At 41.7% G+C, this 23,648-nt stretch overlaps 1 protein-coding gene across 1 annotated transcript in view; it reads right to left on the bottom strand.

Annotated features, from left to right (window-relative positions):
• The window catches only part of SLC35F2 (solute carrier family 35 member F2), a 58,404-nt gene extending 35,820 nt beyond the window's left edge, over window positions 1-22,584 (bottom strand). The window contains exon 1 of the mRNA XM_061440224.1: window positions 22,229-22,584. Coding sequence (XP_061296208.1) covers window positions 22,229-22,326 — 98 coding nt within the window. The 5' untranslated portion in view covers window positions 22,327-22,584. The remainder of the gene's footprint in view (window positions 1-22,228) is intronic.
• Window positions 22,585-23,648: the final 1,064 nt, after the last annotated feature.

A 23,648-nucleotide genomic window follows, 5' to 3' on the forward strand; every position in this document is an offset into this window, starting at 1 on the left:
CAGAGGATGAGATGGCTGGATGGCATCACCAACTCGATGGATGTGAGTTTGAGTGAACTCCAGGAGTTGGTGATGGACAGGGAGGCCTGGCGTGCTGCAATTCATGGGGTCGCAAAGAGTCAGACACAACTGAGAGACTGAACTGAACTGAAGAGACTAGCTATATGATAGTAAGGAATTATTGCTAATTTTTAGGTGGAATAATAGTACTATGACTATGTTTCTTAAGTCCTTATCTTACATTTTGAGATTAATACTGAAATATTTATGCATGAAATTATATGATGCTTGAGATTTACTTTAGGATGATCCAGGAAGGGCGAAGTGGAGAAGTATGAAAGAAATGAGCTGATAATTATTGGTTGATCTGTATATCACAGCAGGTAATAGTCTCTACTTTTATTTAAATGTTCCCATAATTTTTTTAAGCCTAACATAAACCTCACATTTACCCATGATAAGACTATTCAGATAAACTCAAATATCACATTTACTTACTTTCAGTTATAGTTATACCAACCAAATGTAGGAACACTCATTTTCTCTTACTAATCAGAAGCTTTAGTATCTGATTAGTTAAAAGAGAGAGAGGGAAAAAAAATTCATTATTATTTAACAAATACAAGTTTTAAAAGTTTCAAAATATAAAATTCTCAGGAGAGAAGTAATGAAAACAGGTTTATAATGGAGGAAAACCTAGATTGCTGATCTAATAAAATGTCTCATATAGTATTCTATTTAGTATGTATTTGGCTCACCAGATAGGTTGTAGTACGAAGTCAAGTGGGCCTTAGGAAGCATCACTACAAACAAAGCTAGTGGAAGTGATGGAAATCCAGCTGAGGCATTTCAAATCCTAAAAGATGATGCTGTTAAAGTGCTGCACTCAATATGCCAGCAAATCTGGAAAACTCAGCAGTGGTCACAGGACTGGAAAAGGTCAGTTTCATTCCAATCTCTAAGAAAGGCAATGCCAAAGAATGTTCAAACTACCGCACATTTGCATTCATCTCACATGCTAGCCAAGTAGTACTCAAAATTCTCCAAGCTAGACTTCAACAGTACCTGAATTGAGAATATCCAGATGTGCAAGCTAGATTTAGAAAAGGCAGAGGAACCCAGAGATCAAATTGCCAACATGCACTGGATCATAGAAAAAGCAAGAGAATTCCAGAAAAACATCTACTTCAGCTTTATTGACTACACTAAAGCCTTTGACTGTGTGGATCACAAGAAATTGAGGAAAATTCTTCAAGAGACAGGCATAACACACCACCTTACCTGCCTCCTGAGAAATCTGTATGCAGATCAAGAAGCAATAGTTAGAACTGGACATGTAACAAAGGATTGGTTCCAAATTGGGAAAGGAGTACATCAAGGTTGTATATTGTCACCCTGTTTATTTTACTTATATGCAGAGTACATCAGGTGAAATGCTGGGCTGGATGAAGCACAAGCTGGAATCAAGATTGCCAGGAGAAATATCAATAACCTCAGATACGCAGATGACACCACCCTTATGGCAGAAAGTGAAGAAGAACTGAAGAGCCTCTTCATGAGACCAAAAGAGGAGAGTAAAAAAGCTGGCTTAAAACTCTACATTCAAAAAACTAAGATGTTGGCATCTGGTCCCATCACTTCATGGAAAATAGATGGGGAAACAATGGAAACAGTGAAAGACTTTATTTTCTTGGGCTCCAAAATCACTGCAGATGGTGACTGCAGCCATGAAATTAAAAGTCACTTGCTCCTTAGAAGAAAAACTATGACAAACCTAGACAGCATATTAAAAAGCAGACATTACTTTGCCGACAAAGGTCTGTCTAGTCAAAGCCATGGCTTTACCAGTAGTCATGTATGGATGTGAGAGTTGGACTATAAAGAAAGCTGAGCACCGAAGAATTGATGGTTTTGAACTGTGGTGTTGGAGAAGACTCTTGAGAGTCCCTTGGACAGCAAGGAGATCCAACCAGTCCATCCTAAAGGAAATCAGTCCTGAATATTCACTGGAAGGACTGATGCTGAAGGTGAAACTCCAATACTTTGGCCACCTGATGCAAAGAACTGACTCATTGGAAAAGACCCTGATGCTGGGCAAGATAGAAGGCAGGAGAAGGGGACGACAGAGAACGAGATGGTTGGATGGCATCACCAACAAGACAGACATGAGTCTGAGCAAGCTCCAGAAGTTGGTGATGGACAGGGAAGCCTGGAGTGCTGCAGTCCATGGGGTCACAAAGAGTCAGACACAACTGAGCAACTGAACTGAACTGTAGGTTGCAGGCTTTTGCCAAAGTATTACATTTCTCTAGTCCTGTACAGGAGCAAGGGTCCACTGACAATCAATCCTAAGTGCTTGGATACCAAGAGTAGAAAAAAAGACGTCATGAAGTAAGGGGAGACTTTCTTTTGTCTTTGTCCTAGATTCACCAAACAACATCAGATCTTGTAGTTCCTAAGTAGATTTTTCAGTTGGGATGACTTCACTGTAACCAGCTGTCAAATTTAACAGTGACAATTCTTGTTGTAAATTGTTGTGCTTAGTCACTCAGTCCTGTCCAACTCTTTGAGACCCTATGGACTATAGCCAACCAGGCTCCTCCATTCTTGAGACTCTCCAGGCAAGAATACTGGTGAGTGTGTAGATCCCTTCTCCAGGGGATCTTCTCAACCCAAGGATCAAACCTGCATCTCCTGCATTGCAGGTGGATTCTTTACCATCTCAGCCACGAGGGAAGCCCCCATTATAAATTAATACATTTATTTTCAAGTATAAATGTAAGTTTCAACAGCAAGAGCCCCACTTTATCTAGAGCCCAACCACACCCAAATGAACTGACCATGATGTTCCAGATATACAGAAGTATAAAATTCCCCCAAGGAACAGGAATTCAGAGATTCAGCTATCAGCTTTTTTTTTTTTTTAATTTTTTTTTTTTTTAGGTAAGATTTTTTTATTTTAATTGGAGGTTAATTACTTTACAATATTGTATTGGTTTTGCCATACATCAACATGAATCCACCACAGGTGTACACATGTTCCCACTCCTGAACCCTTCTCCCACCTCCCTCCCCATCAGCTTTCTTATCTACAATTCTAGAAGGATGTTCATAAAATTTTGCCATAACCACAATCTATCATTTAATGAAGTAATGAAGCAAGTGTGTCCAAAAGTTGCCCCATAAATCATAGCACCTATTATATTTTCTTCTATGTATTACTATTAAACAGAATAATAGAATAAGGCACTTCAAAATTAGCAAAACATTTTTCTCTACTTACCATTACCATATGTCATGGTGAACTTCTTACCCTGGAAGGGGAGGGGAAAGCTAACCACTTTTGTGGTACTCTATGACAATACAACGAGGTTTGGAGAAGAGCAAACTTAGGATGGGTGTAGGTCCAGCAAGGACCAGAATTACATCTACTCTCTTTGGTTGTAACTCAAGATGTATTCAACCAAAATTAACTTCAACCTCTGAGCCTTAACAACTCTCTTCTAGTTCCTGAAACTCTCATTCCATTCTGACTCTGCAGAAACATGAAAGGGCCTAGAGCCAAAGGATACTAGTGAAAGGGGTAAGAAATCAACGACTAGATTGGTAGATGGATCAAATTATCTGATTGAACCTTAAAATTAACAGAGCATTTGAGTGGGTTCATAGGACTTTGGTTGTTTTCTTCTTTATCAAATTTGTACATAGCAAGTTTTCTAACAATGAGAAATCTATTTTTTTTAAATCTATGTTCTTTCTTTAAAAACCTGAGAGTCTGAAGGGACCAGAAGAGCCCGTGCAGACTAACGTTAGAAGACTTCTTTGACTCTTCATTTTGAATCCTTGTGCTAAGGTGGACTCATCTGTCACCATCAAGTATTACTTTATTACATTCATGCTAAAGAACCCCATCAAAATACTTACTTTATGTTTTTTATAGTGCATTGCAAGATACAAAAACTTCTCTCTACCTTGTTTGATTTTTGATCAATTTGACAGTGCTGTGGAGTTACAGATGAAGAAACTGAGGCTGAGAGCGATGAAATGGATCACCTAACTGATGTTGGTTCAAAAGTAGCAGAATTAGGTACAAAATACAAGGCCCCAGCACAAATAAAGTGCTTCTGCTAGCCCACTATGTTCCCTCCTATGTGATTCTGTTAAAATAACTTAAAGTAGAAAATTCATCTTTTCTTATTTTTTCTCTAACCAAATATCTGACGAAAATGGATAAGGTGGCAAAAATACAAATTGGATAATGCTAATGCCATCTCTTTCTATAAATGCCTGACTTCTCATCTAATCATTGAATATGACTTCAAATTATATTTTCCCATATGTTTTATATTAGATAAAATATTCCATAATAACTATAGACTCAGTTTGCATAGAATTAAATCAGTTATTATAGAATTATAATTAGTTTACATATTTCTCAGAATTTTATTTGCAAATATATCCAAACACATGCCAAGCAATTTAATAAATACTGTGCACAATACTGAGGTCTGCGAATTTTGGCAATACCTGTCAACTCTAATCATTGCAATATCATCCCACAGCCAGTATGAGAAAGACACCAATATTAAGTCCTATAGAAAATTAGAGTTAAGCAAAAACAGAAAGATACACACACACACAAACACCGACATCCTCACACAAACAGAGAAGCATGGATGGAGAAAATAGCCACTTGAGGTATTTTTCAGTAACTGCACCTATAATAGAAAGCTGCAGCTTGATCAGATAGGGAGCTGATCTATCTCAGTTCAGTTCAGTTGCTCAGTCACGTCCGACTCTTTGCGACCCCATGGACTGCAGCATGCCAGGTTTCCCTGTCCTTCACCATCTCCCGAAGCTTGCTAAACTTATGTCCATTGAGTCAGTGGTGCCAGTCAACCATCACACCGTCTAAACCCCTTCTCCTCCTGCCTTTTATCTTTCCCAGCATCAGGGTCTTTCCCAATGAGTCAGTTCTTCATATCAGGTGGCCAAAGTATTGGAGTTTCAGTTTCAACATCAGTCCTTCCAATGAACATTCAGGACTGATTTCCTTTAGGACAGACTGGTTTGACCTCCTTGCAGTCCAAGGGACTCTCAAGAGTCTTCTCCAACACCACAGTTCAAAAGCATCAATTCTTCATCGATGATCTAATCAAGTTTATACCTGGGTCTTTTTTTCAGGAGTGGGCTAGGCTTTGCAGTAGTATACTACTCCTACCTAGAGACTGCTTAGTGAAAATAGTCCAACCTGGCAGGTAACTGCTACAACCCACGGTGACCTTTATTACCATCTTCTTATTAGTACTCTTTTCAATTCGGCAAATTTTTTTTTAGTTCCTGATACCATATCAGACTCTCGGAATATAGAAAAATAATAGAGAGCCTGCCTTCATGAAATTCACAATACAACAGTGAAGAAAAACAGTAAAGAAACAATTGAGTGAGTGAGTGATAGTCACTCAGTCGTGTCTGACTCTTTGTGACCCTATGGACTGTAGCCTGCCAGGCTCCTCTGTCCATGGAATTCTCCAGGCAAGAATCACTCAAGTGGATTGCTATTTCCTAATCCTTCCCTCCCGCTCTAGGGCTTTTGGCTGTGTCTTTTGACTTAACACCCATTAAGAAGTGATCCCAGTTTTCAGATAACAAAACAGGAGTTCCTATTCCCTTTCTATTCCTATTCCCTGACTTCGTCAAGCTGCTCAGGTTAAGAGAAAGGGAATAGGAACTGTTCTGCTACCTGAAAATTGGGATCACTTCTTAGTGGGTGTTAAGCCAAAAGACACAGCCAAAAGCCCAGGAGTAGGAGAAGGAAGGATTACTACTTGCAGCGAGTAAGAACAACAGGTATCTTTCCCAAAGCAGTGTCTCACCAACAACAAAGCTGGAGAAGCTTGAAGCTGAGGATTCACAAAAATTCATGAAGGGCCTTAAGCAGAGAAGAATTCAGCATAGAATTGGGACTAAGGTTGACAAAGTTCAAGCTTTAGTTGACTGAAATCTCCAGTGTCAGAAAAGGTCAACATCATCATTCCTTAGATTCCAGTAGATCTGGTGGTTGAGCATGTGGTTGGAGGAGGGGTCAGTTCCACAAAACAGACCAAGAACCCACATACTGGCTATCTTTACCACTGAAACATAACTGGGAGTCTTTATAACTGATTTATTCCTTAGCTATTGTTACTTTTCTTGCCTAAAAACACATTTGTTCTTTTGTCCTTAAGATCACTAAATACTGAGACCTGATCAAGGATTGTGGTCAGGCTTAGATCACAAAATAGCTTAGGTCTTGCTCTAATGTCAAGAAAACCATGTCTGGTTCTTTCTCCAGGGACCCTCTGCCTTATCTGCTTATAGGTACCAGCAGAAAATGGTATTATGAATTCTCCAGCATGCCTGAAGCCTAGAGATGCAGCTCATCCAAAGAAATTAGCAGCTACCAAATCTCTTTCAAACCTGTGGAACAACCTAAAAAGAGAACCAATTATTGGTTGATTATTTCAAACATGGACCATGTGCAAAGGTGAGGGTTAGATGAGTTGAGAAATGTTTTCTTGATATTTTATGAATTATTGCTTACATTTGTACCAGCGTCCAGATAGTCTCTGTGCTCTAAAGTTATTTTTTTTTAAACTGGAACCAATTTTAGACTCTATCACCAAATGTACTAGACAGAATAATGTCTCCCGAAACATCTCCATGCCCTAGTACCCTGCAACCTATGAATAGTTCACCTACATGGTACAATATTATGACATAAGAAATATATATTTTAGTCTTGGTTCCTGGCCAAATCCTAAAGTCCTTATAATTTCCTAAATGATAAGACTGAAAGGGGACTTCCCTGGTGATCCAGTAGCAAAGACTCTGCATTCCCAACTTTTGAGGGCTGGGTTCCATCCCAGGTCAGGGAACTAGATCCCACATGCCCTCAACTAAAGCAAGATTTCACATGCTGCGAAAACAATAGAAGATCCAGCATGCTGCAACTAAGACCCGAGGCAGCCTAATTAATTAACTAATTTTTTTAAAAGAGAGTTGTTGTTCAGTCATTTCCGACTCTTTGTGACCCTATGGACTGCAGCACACCAGGCTTTCCTGACCTTCACCATCTCCCAGAGCCTGCTCAAACTCATGTCCATTGAATTGGTGATACCATCCAACCATCTCATCCTCTGTCGTCCCTTTCTTCTGCCTTTGATCTTTCCCAGCATCAGGGTCTTTTCTAATGAGTCGGCTTCTTGCATCAGGTGGCCAAAGTATTGGAGCTTCTGCTTCATTATCAGTCCCTACAATGAATACTCAGGATTGATTTCCTTTAGGATGGACTGGTTGGATCTCCTTGCAGTCCAAAGGACTCTCAAGAGTCTTCTCCAACTCCACAGTTCAAAAGCATCAATTATTTGATGCTCAGCCTTCTTTATAGTCCAACTCTCACATCCACACATAACTACTGGAAAAACCATAGCTTTGACTATTGTCAGCAAAGTAATGTCTCTGCTTTTTAATATGCTGTCTAGGTTTGTCATAGCTTTTCTTCCAAGGTGCAAGCATCAAATTTTAATTTCATGGCTGCAGTCACCATCTACAGTGATTTTGGAGACAGAGAAAGTGAAAGGACCACCTTTTTTTGTTTGTTGGTCTCCAGATCCTGAAATAGCTCCAGAGTAATAAAGAAGAAAGAATCATTTTTTGTTATTTGTAATAGGCCCTTTAAACCACGCCAGAGTTTATGTTAATAATATGACTTTAAGAAAGCCCCTAAGGGTAGAGGACTGGTTGCCAGGGGAACCAGCCAGTAATTAGACGGCTGGAACTTTCAGCTCCACTCCCAAGGAAGAGGAAAGAGGCTGGAGGTTGTGTTAATCACTACTGACCAGTGAATTAATCACTTTGCTACATAATGGGGGCTTCCCTGGTGGCTAAGGTCCTAAAGGATCTGTAGCAAATCACGGAGACCCAGATTCAATCCCTGGGTTGGGAAGATCCCCTGAAGAGAACAGCTATCCACTCCAGTATTCTTGCTTGGAGAATTCAATGGACTGAGAAGTCTGATGGACTACAGTCCATGGGGTCGCCAATGAAAACATTCATTAACCTTAGATTGATCAGCAGAAATACAAGGTAACAACCTGGGACTCATGACTTGTGTCTGAAATGGAAGGTTGGGAGGTGGGGGCATGTTAGGGAAATTGAAATGGAGGAAGTTTTGTTCAAGCTTCAGAAGTAGGAGAGCAGGCCTCGGATCGGCTTCTGACTTGCCTGGACATTGCCAGAATTCCATGCCTGCCTGTAAGCAAAGCAAGTCAGGAGGCACTTTAGATAAAACCCATTCCAAACTAGGGATTGAACCCATGTTCTTGCTTGGCAGGAGCATTCTTTACCACTGAGCCACCTGAAAAATGCCTGTGGAGTCTGCACTAAGTCCAAACAGTATCATAACTAAATTGTAGTACACCCAATTTGTGTCTGAAGAGCTGGTAAATTTCTTGATGTGAGAAAACCACAAGTACCACCCCCACATTTGTTGTCAGAAATACTGAGGTAGGAAAATACAGTTTTTTCCTTTGGGCAAAAGGGATTTTGCAGATGTAATTATGGTTAAGTACCTTGAGATGAGTCCTTAAAAGGAAGACCCTATTCCATCTGTGGTTGAGGGTGGTATGACCACATAAAAAGAGTCCAAGAGAAGCAAAGTTGCTGGTTTTGAAGATGGGGCCAAAACCAAGGAATGCAGGCATCCTCCAGAAAGTGAAGAGGTAAGGCTAGCCACTCTCCCTAGAGCCTCCAGAGAAGAACACAACCCAGCTGATGTCTTGCTTTTTAGCCCAGTGAGACCTGTGTCAGATTTCTGCCCTAAGGAACGGTAAGATAATAAATCTGTTGTTTTCAGTCACTAAATTTGTAGTAATCTGTTATAACAGCAATAGAAAACTAGGGCACCAAGTCAAGTTCGTTGCATATGACACTTAATATTTGAATCATAATGTTATTTAACTCTTTACATCCAACCCAATGAATGGCCTTAGTAACAAGATAATCATATCAAGTAAAAAGCCTATTAAGTAACTGCAAACAAAGTGGATCAGGAGCCATCCTGGATTAAAACACTTTCATCATTTGCTGGGAAAAAACAAACCATGCCATCAAACCAGAAACTATTGAACTAGTTTTATGTAAATGAACAAAAGTACAGTTGGAAAGCCAGAGATTTCCTCTTACATATCATGTCCTGCATGACTCTAAGATAGTCAGGAATACAGGGGAAATATATTAATACTCACCCTCTATACAATAAAAGGGAGACAAGTGCCAATCACTGTACTGAGCTTTTACATATATTAATGGATTTTCATACAAACCTAAAATGTAGGTATTCTTTTGCCAAAGTTCAAAGTCCTTTAACCAAGTTTTGACAAATAAATAGTAACACTAGGAAAGTTAAAGTCGCTCAGTCATGTCCAACTCTTTGCAACCCCATGGACTGTAGCCCACCAGGCTCCCCTGTCCATGGACTTCTCCAAGCAAGAATATCAGAGTGGGTTGCCATTTCCTTCTCTGGGGGAACTTCTCGACCCAGGAATAAAGCTCGGGTCTCCTGCATTACAGGCAGATTCTTTACTATATGAGCCACCAGGGAAGCCTTGCAGTAACACTAGATTAAAATTAAAATAAGATTCTAAAGCCTATGTTCTTTCCATTCTGCTATGCTAAGAAAATGAAATAATTGTGGGAATAAAGATAGTAAGAAGGGTGCACAGTTCTAGAATAATTATCCCTCAATTCCTACAGCATTTGCCTTGTAACTCTCCTTCCCATTTTCTACATTATGTCTGTAGTGTTTTATATTCCTGTTTCATTTGTTTTACTAGATTATAAATGCATAAAGTGTATCATGGGGATTTTTGTGCCTTCCCCTTACATTCATATAATATCCAGTACTGTTGCTATTACTGCTGTTACTATTGTTACCATTACTATTATTACTGTTTACAGTAACAATAATATCTGACACTTGTTAAGTGCACATTTCTTACCAAGCACTGTTCTAACAATTTCATAATTCTAATTCATGTAATCCTCCCAACAATCCTATAAGGTAGGTAATATTTTTTTTGCTATTTATATATAAACAAACTGAAGCACAAGACATTAAGCAACTTGCCCAATATTATACAGCTAGTAAACAGTAGAACCTGGGGAGCAGCCCAAGCAATGTGGCCTATAATAATTGTTATACTGGAAGTACAGTAGCCCTCTCCCCTTTATCTATGAAGGATACATTCCAAGAATCCCAGGGGAAGACTGAAAATGTATATAGTACTGAACCCTACACATGCTATGTTTTTTCCTATACATACATACTCATGATAAAATTAATTTATACATGAAGGAAGAGATTAACAACAGTAACTAATAGAATAGATCAATTATAACAATATATTGTAATAAAAGTTATGTGAATGTGAGCTCTCTCAGAATATTTTACAGTACAGATTTCATGTGTTTTCCATCTAATCTTAACTAAGCATTTATCACACACTGTGGCTGTAACTTTTATTTTACTTTGCTCTATTTGGGTTTGTCGAGTCTGTTGCAGCATGCAGGACCTTCACCGCAGCACAGGGACTCTAGTTGTGGGCTCAGCAGTTGCTACAAGTGGGCTCTCCAATTGTGGCGAACAGGTTCCAGCTCAGTGACTGTGGCACATGGGCTTAGTTGCTCTGCAGCATGTGGGATCTTAGTTCCCCAGTCAAGGATCAAACACACGTTCCCTGCACTGCAAGGCGGATTCGTAATCACTGTGCCGCCAGGGAACAACTGTGGCTGTAACTTTTGCAGTTTGAGGTGCAACAGCAAAACTAGCACACATTTCTTTTTCCTTCTTCACAGTTTCACAGAAGATTCATTCTTGCCATACATCTTAGCAAATTCAGCAGACACGCTTTTTCCCTCATTAAACAGAGAACTTTCACCATGTTAATTAAAGAAAATACCTTATGGCTTCCCTGTGCTGTATCCAAACCGCCAGCATCACTACTCTTACATTTGTGGGCCGTTTTTAAGTAACATAATGGCGACATGGACACAAAAATAGTCTGATAATCAAGATGCCACAAGTGACTAATGGGCAGGAGAGCAGAACAAAGGGATGAATCAAATCCCAGGTGGATGCAGCAGACAGCACAGGATTTTACCACACTACTCAGAGAAGCATGCAATCTAGAACTTATGAACTATTTCTGGAATTTTCCATTTAATGTGTTCAGGCCTCAGTTGACCATGTGTAACTGAAACCAAGGACAGCGTTTATTAAGGACTCAAAATCCCTTTCTTATTATCCTAACAAGATTGAGGAGACAATAAAAATAACTGTGTGTCAGGTGTCATACCAAGTGCTTATATATGTTGTTTCATTTAAATCTCATAAAAGCTTTTGTGAGAAAGGGATTACAAGTACAACTGAATAGGTAAGAAACTGAGTTTCAGCCGTTCTGAGTTTGTATTTTCCCATCCTACATATTACCTCTCTGATAATAACAAAAATGAAGTATACAATGTTGAGGATTATGATACCATGCAAGGAGATCAACTGATACAAATTACCCTGAATCTCTAACAATGAGCATTAACACATCCATTTGATTATATGTTCCACAATTATTTTAATAAGGGGGTGTTCTAATGAAATTAAGAAAGACAAAAAATCTATTTATAGTATCCTCTCTCTGCCCTCCAATTTTGATTGGCTGAAAAGAGAAAGTCTGAAACACATATTCAACTCGCCTATTCTATCTGGACACAGGTCAGAGAAACTTGAGTCCTACAGCCCACAAGGGGGAGGTTAAAGTGAAAGTGTTAGTCATTCAGTTGTGTGCAACCCTTTGCGACCCCATGGACTGCAGTCCGCCAGGCTCCTCTGTCCCTGGGATTCTCCAGGCAAGAACACTGGAGTGGGTTGCCATTGCCTTCTGCAGGAGATCTTCCCCACCCAGGGATCGAAGCTGGGTCTCCTGCATTGCGGGCGGATTCCTTACCTACTGAGCCACCAGGGACGCGAACAAGAAGGCGCTGGAGAAGCACTAACTGTGGGCAATACGTAGAGGATGTGGCCTCCCACCTCTCGGATTCTCCCTCTCCCCAGACTCCTGTGTGAGAATTCCAAAAAGGGCAACCGATGTGAAACACCCTCTAAGGTCAGGAACAGGAGCTCCAGGAGGGCTGACAAGCTGGGGACGGGGATGGGGGAAGGGTAAATTCAGAAGGATGGGATCAGTCCTGGGTAATTAGCACACTGCAGTTTCAAGAGTCTAGATGGCTAGAGTTTAAAATCCTGTGACGGACGTACAACCATATCTCTACCCAGCCCAGTCTGGCAAAGGCATGGAAGAAAACAGACTAACCCTGTTCTCCATCGGCAACCAAGAAGCCACCACCCACAAAATTTTAAATTCCTAATACTGCCTACCCATTGAGGCTGAGGCTGAATAGGAAGTTTTGAAGAACTGTGTTTTTTTTAACCATTGAAAAATCTAAATGTATATCCCTTGTGGATTATCAAAACAAAAATATGGATTTCAAAATTTGAGGGTTTTGTTGTTTTCTGTTTTGTGTGTTTTAAATGGTAAGATGTAATCCTCAAATGAAGAAAATCAACTGGTCTGCAGTTAGAAGAATGAAATCAACAGAGACAGCAAAGCACAAATAAAGAGACAGGCAGAGAATCCCACTGTGGTTTGGGTTCCTGGCTCCATGTGCTTCTCTGCTCTCTGTGGTTTGGCACTTAAACCCTCCTTGAATTCTGCAAAGTCATAAATCTTCCTTTTTACCTACAACAGTGGTCAGCTGGATTTCTCAGCTAACAATAAAATTAATACACTATTCAAACACCAACCAGGCACCAAAAGAAAATAGGAATCTAAGTCTGAAAGTTCCTGAGGATTGGGTCTGGGAGGAGAAGGGAGGTGTAAAGGAGTGAGTCATGACAGTCTTTCAACATTCCTCAGACCTTAAACCAGAAAAACTCACTTTCCTCCTTGGTCTGCTTCATTTGCTCCTAATTTATGCCTGCCAGGTCTCAACCACTCTCAACCTTTTCAACTGGAACTGCCAGTATCAGGCAAGGAGAAGTAAATGAGCATTAGTGGGGAACCTGATATAAGCTCCAATTTTTTAAGCTCTCAGGTGGCATCTTTAAAAATCTATGTAAATTGCATTATGTATGTGTGTGTGAAAGTCACTCAGTTGTGTCTTTGCGACCCCATGAACTATACAGGCCATGGAATTCTCCAGGCCAGAATACTGGAGTGGGTAGCCTCTCCCTTCTCCAGGGGATCTTCTTAACCCAGGGATGGAACCCAGGTCTCCCACATTGCAGGCAGATTCTTTACCAGCTGAGCCATAAAAGAAGCCCATAGAGAGGCCACTTGATATAAAAGTAATAGCAAAAGATGGGTATTTCACAGGTAATACGAGTATTTCTCAAAAGTAGAAACAAAGCCAATAAACATACACAGAGACCCAGCTTCATTACTGATCAGGGATACACAAATTAAGATACTCTTTTACATTCACTTGATTGTAAAAATCTTAAAGTATGATAACATCAAATGCTAGGATATTTGTTTCACAGGATTTCTCATATTCAGCTGGTGGGAGTATAAGTTCATACAAACACTTTGGAAAAAGTTTGGCATTTACTTTATAAAGTTGAACAACCACATACCCTCTAATGCAGCAACTCCTCTCATAGGTGTATGTGCGTGTGCATGTGTATGTATTAAGAAGCTCTTACAAGTGATCAACAGGAGACAGTAGAAGAATGTTCCTAAAACTCCTGTTCACTATTCCAAAACACATAGAAAAAAGCCCAAATGCCCCTCAATGGAATGAGAACATAAACTGTGGTATACTCACAGGAAAGAATATTATATGAAGCGAAAGGGAGTGTTTTGCAGCATCAGGCAACAATACGGATGAATCTTAGCAATGCGATATGGGGGGTATAAATAAATCCCAACAGATTATTCATAACATACACTTTTAAAACAGTTTTTAAAAAATAATTATAAAATATAAGTTTTAGAAATGTATACAGGTACAACACTATACCAAAATGACAGCAAGGAAATGGTGAAAGAAGGATTTAGGATGGAGATTATCTTTGGTTGGGAAAGAAGGGATAGTGTGAAATGAAATATTTCCTGCCATATCAGCTAGCAAGAAATGTCATCACTACCTGCAATTCCAGCCCTCCAAATGTGAATTTCTGAGCCCTGCCAACAAATGGCACCACTCTCTACCCAAGGAACTTAGGGATGTTACAGTCATCAGCGATTACCGTCCTCCAGTGTGAGCTGGTGAGCCGTAAGGGAATTCAAGAGAGAGAAGAATACTTTTGTAAAATTGCAGGATGCTGGCCCCAGATAGCTGAATGCATATGAAAGAAATGACTTCAATAATCCCAGACTCTTGCATCTTCCCATATATAGAAAGGTGCTAAATTCCTTGATACCTGGTTTTCCTTACTTAACAATAATCTTCGATGGTCAGACTGCCCGACCCCTTTGTTGCAAATTTGTACATTGCCTGACTCTGTCTCCTGCCTGCTCAGAGCAGTTTTTCAGGGCCTCTGAGATGCTGTCTCCTGGGCTAGGAGTCCTAAACATTTCCACCAAATGAAATATTCTCTACTTTCAGGATGTGACTAATTTTTTAGTCAACAGTTTGAAAGAGGTAGATGAAAATGACCATCACAATTCCAGTTTTAGGGCTGATAGTAGGTATATAGGAACATTTTGCATGCAAAAAAAATTAATTTAGTCATTCATGGGCCAACTATGAAAGCATGTCATGGGCCAGGGATTATGATTAATATACTTCCATGCAACTGGAATCTAAAAAATAAATGATGCTCCAGGAAAAGAATTATATTTATCCTGTGACTTTATATTCTCCCTGGCACCCCAAGGGGATATGAACAGCCCAGAGCAAAAACTCTAGGGGGTAAAATTGTCCTGGGCTTGATTTTTCTGTTTGGTGCCCAGCTCAGAGAAGGCAGGGTCACCACAGTGGTAGCAGCCCAGGCGCTGGGACCAGACTGACTTGGAGGAGATGAAACCTGGCTGCTTTCCTTACTGCCGTGTGACTAATCCCATTAGGGAATGAGATTTAACCTCCCAGTGCCTCAGCTTCCAAATGTGTCTAGGGGACTGGAAATGCCAGTATAACACTGCAGAGGATTATTGTAAGGATTACATGAGTTAATCCACATGACGTCCTGGAATAGTGAGGTTGCTCTAGGTATACTAAGTAAAGTTAACTCAACAAAGATTGGCTTTTAACATTATTTTATCTCTGACTTGACACCACAGTGAAAAGCTTAAGAAATATTCTTCTAATGGATATGTTAGGGGAAGCACACTTACTGAAACTGCCTACCCTGGCCACGCACCATAGTAATAACCATTTGCATGAGTTACTTTACAACAGGAAGTCCTAGTCCATTACAGTGGAACTAATAAGCCACCACCAACCAGTTCAGGAAAGGTCAAAAGGAGACACCACGTGTCAGACCACCTCCCAGAATCCTTCTCATGGGCATCCATCTTGGCTGACCAATGTGTGCGCCACCAGGAAGGACTCTGAGTCAGAATGGTTGGCCAAAGACAACCCAGAAATTAATCCCATCACCATAAAGCCTGAGACAGCGATTCACATGGCAGAGTAGTTCTCCTTGGTTCCCTTACCCTACTGCTCTCTGCATGGGCGCCCTTTCCCAGTAAAATCCCTTGCTTTGTCAGCATGTATGTCTCCTTGGACAATTCATTTCTGAGTGTTAGACAACAGTTCTCTTGGATCCCCCTTCCTGCAACAGATACATGTATACATAGGGCTGAGTAGCTTTGCTGTATACCTGAAACTATCACAACATTATTAGTCAGCTATACTCCATCATAAAATAAAAACTCAAAAAATATTCTGTAGTACTCTTTTGCAGAGTACTACTCTGGGAAGCTCTAAATCACATAGCATAGTAATACTAGCCTCAAGATCTCAGTAGGATTTGCTGGACTGCAGAAACTGAGTCAATACTTTCCTTAAATACTCTGACTTCCAAGAAATGACTAGAAAGAAGTCTGAGATTCACAGGTGGTTTTTAATGGAATCTTTCTCTGCATCATTGGCATAAATAACCAAGTTTTCATGACATATTACTTATCTGATGACTTTAATTAACAAAGACCCCTCTAACCATCTAAAAAGAAGTCCCACAATCTGTAGACTTAAAGTTTTTATAATTTATTAAAATAAAAACCATTTAAATCTTTATACTATTTATAAAGATTTATAAATAAGGCCTATTTATACTTTGACTATAAGCAATTCTAAGAAATGAGTTATCTAGTTTCTACAGGATCAATAGGTTAGAAGTCATAATCTAGAAAAATGTAGACTTTTAGATATACTCCATAATACAGAAAAAAAAACATGTGTGACAACTATGAGAAAGAAGTCCAAAAAAAATAAGACAAAATATTAACTCAAATGGCCTCTTAGCATATTATGACTACTCAGCAGAATAATTTTAATTATCATAATCATCATAATGATGATCCTGAATCATTAAGAAAAGGTACTATGTTGAATGCACTTTGTTTATTAAAAGGCGAGTAGTCTCATTTCTATTTTAAATATACCATGAAGACTTCTAAATGACGGATTTTTTCCTTGGTAAAATCTCCAGAATTAGTTGCAAATGGACTCACTAAGTATTTCAGTGGGTGGTCCTAACCTAGACAGTTGTTTGATACAAACCAATTAAATGGTGAAGAACTGTTGCCCAAAATTATGACAACAGAAGTCAGTAATCCATTACATAAACAGTGCCACTTTGATTGGGTTTAAAAGTAAGTCTTAATATTTTTTAAAAAGTGAGTTACCTGTAAAATTCACCTGCATGAAATATTTCATTTTCTCTGATGTTCCTCAGTAAATAAAAATATAAGGAAGCTTTATAACTTTTTAATAAACCTACCAAAACTAATGTACACAAGCAGTTACCTTGAGAGGCAATTTGCTTCTTCCATAGCTGTAGCTCATGAAAACTACTTTTTTGTTACAGTATGGTAATGTAATGAGTTAGGAAACAGGTACAGAAGAGCATACAGGAAGGGCACCCAACAGAGAGACAGCAAGGAGCCAAGGAAGAAGACTGCCTGACTTAGTGCTGTCCGCAAAGAGTCTTTAAGCAGCCATGAGGTCAGAGGGGAAAGCATTCAAGGAGGGAGGTACGAGTATAAAGACATGGATTATGACGTGTGGCAGCAAGGCACTCAGAGGCGCCGGTGTTGCTGGGCCACCACATGAGAGATGCACGTCCTGGGAAATGAGCCTGGAGAGGGAAGTGGGCCAGTGATAGACAGCCTCACAGTTCATGTCAAGAACTTTGAGCTCTCAAAAAAAGGAAAAATTTTGCATGATTCCATTTATAAAAGGGACCTAGAATAGTCAAATTTGTAAGGACAGAATGCAGAATAGTGGTTACCAAAGGCTGTGAGGAGAAAGGGATGTGGAGTTAGGGGATAACAGGTTCAGGGTTTCCGTTTGGAATAATTAACAAGTTCTGGAAATGGAGAGTGGTGATGGATGCACAACATTGTGAATATACGTAATGTCACTGAATTAGACACTTAAAATGGTTAAAACAGTAAACTTTACGTTATATATGTATATATTTTATCATAATAAAAACCTCTAAAAATACAATAATTGTGTTCAGGTAAGGAGAAGACAAAGGAGGGAAGAAGGGAGAGGGAGAGGAAAGAAAAGGAGGGAACAGCGGCCAGAAGCAGTACCAACAGCCACAGCTTGAGCTCCATGCAGTAACCAGCGGCTCTCAGCCTTGTTTTAACTGCAGAACCCTGTCTTCAAACACCTTGCACAAAAGCCCAACTGTAAAACAGGCAAAGCCACGGACCGAGTAGGGGCCAAAGGCCAGCCCAGGAGCCCACCAGCTTCTATTTCCCATCTTGCCCCCATAATGGACCCAGAGGAAACTTCAGTGCTCTCACCAAGAGCTTCCCCAAATTGCAAACCACTGTGCAGGTAATGGGAGGAAGCCAAAAGGTTTCACCCTCAACATGATGCAGTGAGATTTCTAAAACAGTACTGCAAACGTTTAGTTTAGAATCAAATGATTCTACAGTCCATGGGGCTGCGAAGAGTCGGACACCACTTGGCAACTAAACAACAACAACATGAATCAAATGAAACTATCTCCACTTTGCCTCTCCCTGGGGCAGGAGACAGTTGGGCCACAGTTAGGCATTTACAACTGGCCACCTGTTTACATTTCTTAGAGCAAGAGAAAGATGGGCTTCATGCCAGACTCTTAAAACCAGCCTCCTGTTTGCTAAGTAGGACACATGTCTGACTCTTTGCAACCCCATGGACTGTAGCCCACCAGGCTCCTCTGTCCATGAAATTCTCCAGGCAAGAATACTAGAATAAGCCCTTCCCTTCTCCAGGGGATCTTCCTGACCCAGGGATCAAACCCAAGTCTTTTGCATCTCCTACAATGGCAGAAGGATTCTTTACCACTGAGCTGCTACTGCTAAGTCACTTCAGTCTTGTCCGACTCTGTGCGACCCCATAGACGGCAGCCCACCAGGATCCCCCATCCCTGGGATTCTCAAGGCAAGAATACTGGAGTGGGTTGCCATTCCCTTCTCCAATGCATCAAAGTGAAAAGTGAAATTGAAGTCCCTCAGTCGTGCCCGACTCTTCACGACCCCATGGACCGCAGCCTATCAGGCTCCTCCGTCCATGGGATTTTCCAGGCAAGAGTACTGGAGTGGGGTGCCATCGCCTTCTCCCACTGCGCTACCCAGGTTCAATTCTTGGGCAGGGAATTAAGATGTGAGGCCCCTGCTCACAGCTGCCTCTGTGAGATCATCAACAGCAATCTGCCCTTAGGCAAATTACTTACCTGCTATCAAAGTGAAGTGAGGTCACTCAGTCGTGTTCAACTCTTGGCGATCCCATGGACTGTAGCCTACCAGGCTCCTCCGTCCATGGGATTTTCCAGGCAAGAGTACTGGAGTGGGTTGCCATTTCCTTCTCCAGGGGATCTTCCTGACCCAGGGATCGAACCTGGGTCTCCCACATTGTAGGCAGACGCTTTACCATCTGAGCCACCAGGGAAGTCCAACCTGCTATCAAAGGGACTAAAAAAACTTTTTATAAGGGCTGATGAAATGTTAGTTAGAAGCCTATCCCTTCTCCAGCGGATCTTCCCGACACAGGAATGGAACCAGGGTCTCCTGCATTGCTGACGGATTCTTTACCAACTGAGCTATTAGAGAAGCCTGAAGGATACCTTATTGGGGGTAAAATTCTCATTTGATGGCAGTTATTGGTACCCTTCAGTGTTACTTGGCATTACTCTGGACATGCACGTGGCTCAGACGGTAAAGCGTCTGTCTACAATGCGGGAGACCCGGGTTCGATACCCGGGTTGGGAAGATCCCCTGGAGAAGGAAATGGCAATCCACTCGAGGACTATTGCCTGGAAGATTCCATGGACAAAGGAACCTGGTAGGCTACAGTCCATGGGGTCGCAAAGAGTCGGACACGACTGAACGACTTTACTCACTTCACTGGTTCCTCTGTAATGAGATGATTTAGGGTAGATGAAGGCATGAATGGAAGCTGTGACAAATGTGCCAGTAATGATAAAGATCTAAACTTAAGTAGTGACAATAGGGATTAGAGCGGGAGGTAGACGCCAGATACTTTCTGGAAGCACTGTTGAGAAGAGAAATAAGCACTGGCAGCCATCTCATATTCCTCCAAATGAACCTGAAGAAAGGAGCAGAGATAAGCAGGAATAACCTTTGGGTTATTCCTAGAACTGTTCTGGGGGGCGGGGGGTAGGGAGAGGAATATACCCTTGGGCAGAGAAGGCCAGAGGCCACGTGGAAGGCTTTTAAAGTCCACATTTACCTCCTCCCTACACCGCATTACTGCCCATCCCTGTAACAACTTCCTGCAGTGCTGAGAAGTTAAAAAGGTTCAGGTTTTCTAGCCAGGAACCATTCCTCCACCCAGCTCCCTCCAGCTCCTAAGGTAATGAGCTACTTCACCTCTTGAAGTCTAGCAGAAGAGATGAGTTTTAACACTGAGAGTTTAAAATACTAAATATAAGGAGTACTGGCTATTGGGTAAAATGCATTTTTCTGATTGCTGGGTTAGACAAAGAGAAACTGCAAATCAGAATTTATGTTTGGACAGTTGCCAGAGGTAGGACTGAAAATCTAAATGAACAAAAGAGCTCTGCCAAAAGCTCCAGCCCAAGACCCTCAGAATAAAGATCAATAAAGGGAAGATTATAGGGAGTATGGTAGAGTGGAAAGGAAGTCTCAAGAACTCTAGTCATCCCTTATTCATTCATTCACTTGTGGGATTGTGGAGGGGAAAAAAAGATCTGACTTCCTGCTGTTAAGGACTTTGTCCATCAGGAATGTAAGATGCACACAAACAGCTATCACACAGGGAAGAAAATAAAAATCAATAAGGGAGGCACACAAAAATAGTGTGTTTAGAGAGAGAAGAAATCTCATGTCTAGGAAGCTATGAGATATTCCTCGTATTAATAAAATGGAACAGATTGAAAATATTAGAGCATTAGGGGAAAAAATATTGCTCATCTTTCCTGTGTCTTGCTAAACTAATCTGCTGTATCGTCTGTCTTGTCTCGGGGTTGCTGTTATCTCCTAAAGCAACACCACGCCTTCCTATTACCCAAGAATTGGGGGCTGATGATGAATGAAACTAACCCATGAATAGTACCATGAACCAAGCTGTCTGCCACTCCTGTGGTGCAATATCACAACAAAATAGGTACTGTTATTATCCCCATTCTACAAGTGAGAAAACTGGGGTACAGAGGAGTTAAATGACTCATCCACAGTCAGTCAGCTGGTAAGTGGCACAAACAGAATTTGAGTCTGTACTCTTAGACATTACTCTAAGACATGTACTCTTAGATACCGCCTCCCAGCTGAGAACTTCTGTCTAAATTATCAGGCATACTGTATATTGCTGGATAATGCAAGGTGATTTTTGGCCACCTTTCCCCTTTAAAGATATACAGCTGTTTAAAACTATTCTTATTTACATGACAAAAATATATACACCATTATCGATCTAGTTTTGAAAATGGTATGACTTTTCAAGACATAGTTTTCACAACCTTTTATGAAAAATTCGATTTGTTAATCTGAAAAAAGGGGAGGGGGGGCGGGGAATGCCTGTGTCATAATGAGCCAGTGGCCAGGAGCACTTCAGGTCAGCTGAGACTGGGGTGGACAGGCGTCATTCCTTACCGGTTGTTGCATGGCCTTGCAAAGTTGCTTTAGCTTTCTTTGTTTCTCCATCGGCAAAGTAGGGATAACAACAGTGCCATCTCATAAAGTGGTAAGGATTAAATAATATTATCCATAAAAATTCCTAAGCACAGTACTTGACTGTGAATGCTCCATGAATGCTGGCTTTCATTATTTAGATCCTGAGTTATCTCTATTTCCAGGATACAAGTCGTCCACCGACCACAAAAATGTTTTCCCCGACCCAGAGTCTCTCCCAATCCCTTAAACACACTTCTGTTTTCCACAGAGCATGGTGACAACAGAAGCAGCTTCTCTGAGGACCCTGGACCCAAAGGTGGCTGCGTCGCCTCTCATCTCAGCCCAAGGAAGGAGCTGGCTCTCGACTACCTCCAGGCGGCACCAGAAAACTCAACCCCGATTTTTCACTTGGGTGAACTCAACTGAGTGGACTGGGCTCCGCAGCAGTGGAATGTGGACACAGGCTCCAGGGAGAGGAGCTTACCCACCTACCAAGCCCGAGGGTGGGGACCCCTCCTTCACAGCATCCCTGGGGGCTCCATCCCCTGCAGGCTGGGAGGCCACCGGGGACAGACCTAACGATGCCCAAAGAATTTCCCATCAAATCTTATGAAACACATCCCCACGATTTCTAAGAGGGAGCCCAGGGAGGGACACCAAGAGCTTCATAAAGCCAGTAAGGAGTAAAACCCCAGCGGCACGTGTTGAGCCGCCTGAACCAGCTTCCCCAGCGCACGCGGCCGCCGAGCCCGAGCCGGGGTGCTCCCTGCGGCGCCCGCAGCCCAGCCGGCCGCGGGGCACTGCCCTCCACTCACCAGGTGAAGAGTTTGCCCTTGATCCAGAGCAGCAGGCTGGCCGAGCCCGGCGCGTGCGGCTGCCGGCCGCTAGGTCCCGCCGGCGAGGCGGCCTCCATGGGAGCCCCGCGGTCTCCGGCGCCCGGAACCCCTAGAAGTGCCGGGTCCCGGAAGACGGGAGGCGGCGCTTGTGCGGCCGGTGGGGGCTTGGCTCGGCCAGTGGGTCCGCGCTCTCGCTCTCGCCGGCGTCCCTCTCTCACCTCTGCTGGGCGGACTCGTTCTGCGGCAAATCATTAACTGTCAAGGCCCTGGGGCCAGACGATCCATCAGCAGATGACAGTCTGGCACCTCCGAGAGCAAGCAGCAGCAGGAGAAAAGGCGCTTTTTTTTTTTTTTTTCCCGCCTTGGCAGTGGAGCTTCACTGCTGGGCGACACCCAGTATGCATTTCAAGTTCTTTATTTAAAATCAGCAAATGAGGTGAATCGAGGTTATGCCAGTGTACTAACCTAAGAAGCGGTGATTTAGCTACTGCCGCCAAAAGCTTGACTCTCTATGTACCAATCACAAACAGAAATAGGGAGTCAGAACCATAGAGAAGGAAAGAGTGGCTTGCTTTCTTTGCCAGGCAAACGGGGAATCCAGAAGGCTAGCGTTTCTAGAACAATGCCCCCGTCCCTGGTGAATAGGTAAAAGTTGTATAGTCTGGCAGGGGAGTGTGATAAGGCTCAAGGCAGTAAAACTCTAGCTTTCTTCAGCGAAGTTTTAAAAGGGTGGGGTTACTGACAAGATTAAGGTGTGTGTAGAGTCCAGGTTTACCCTTGGAGTACAAAATGAAAGGGCAAAGGTTAACAAAGTTTTGCCAAGAGAACTGGTCATAGCAAACACCTTCTTCCAACAACAGGAGACAACTCTACATATGCTTATCACCAGATGGTCAATACTGAAATCAGATTGATTATATCTTTGCACCTGAACATGGAGAAACTCCATACAGTCAGCAAAAACAAGACTGGGAGCTGACTGTGGCTCAGATCATGAACCCTTTACTACAAAATTCAGACTTAAATTGAAGAAAGTAGGGAAAACCCCTAGGTCATTCAGGTATGATCTAAGTCAAATTCCTTACCATTATACAGTGGAAGTGACAAAAAGATTCAAGGGATTAAATGTAATAGACAGTCAGTTCAGTTGCTGAGTTGTGTGCTACTCTTTGTGAGCCGATGGACTACAGCACACCAGGCTTCCCTGTCCAACTCCTGGAGCTCGCTAAAACTCAGGTCCATTGAGATGGTGATGCCATCCAACCATCTCATCCCACGTTGACCCCTTCTCCTCCCAACTTCAATCTTTCCCAGCATCAGCGTCTTTTCCAATGAGTCAGTTCTTCACATCAGGTGACCAAAGTATTGGACTTTCAGTTTCAGCATCAGTAATTCCAAT

This window comes from Bos javanicus, chromosome 15, assembly GCF_032452875.1.
Source record: "Bos javanicus breed banteng chromosome 15, ARS-OSU_banteng_1.0, whole genome shotgun sequence".
NCBI classification, from domain to species: Eukaryota; Metazoa; Chordata; class Mammalia; order Artiodactyla; family Bovidae; genus Bos; species Bos javanicus.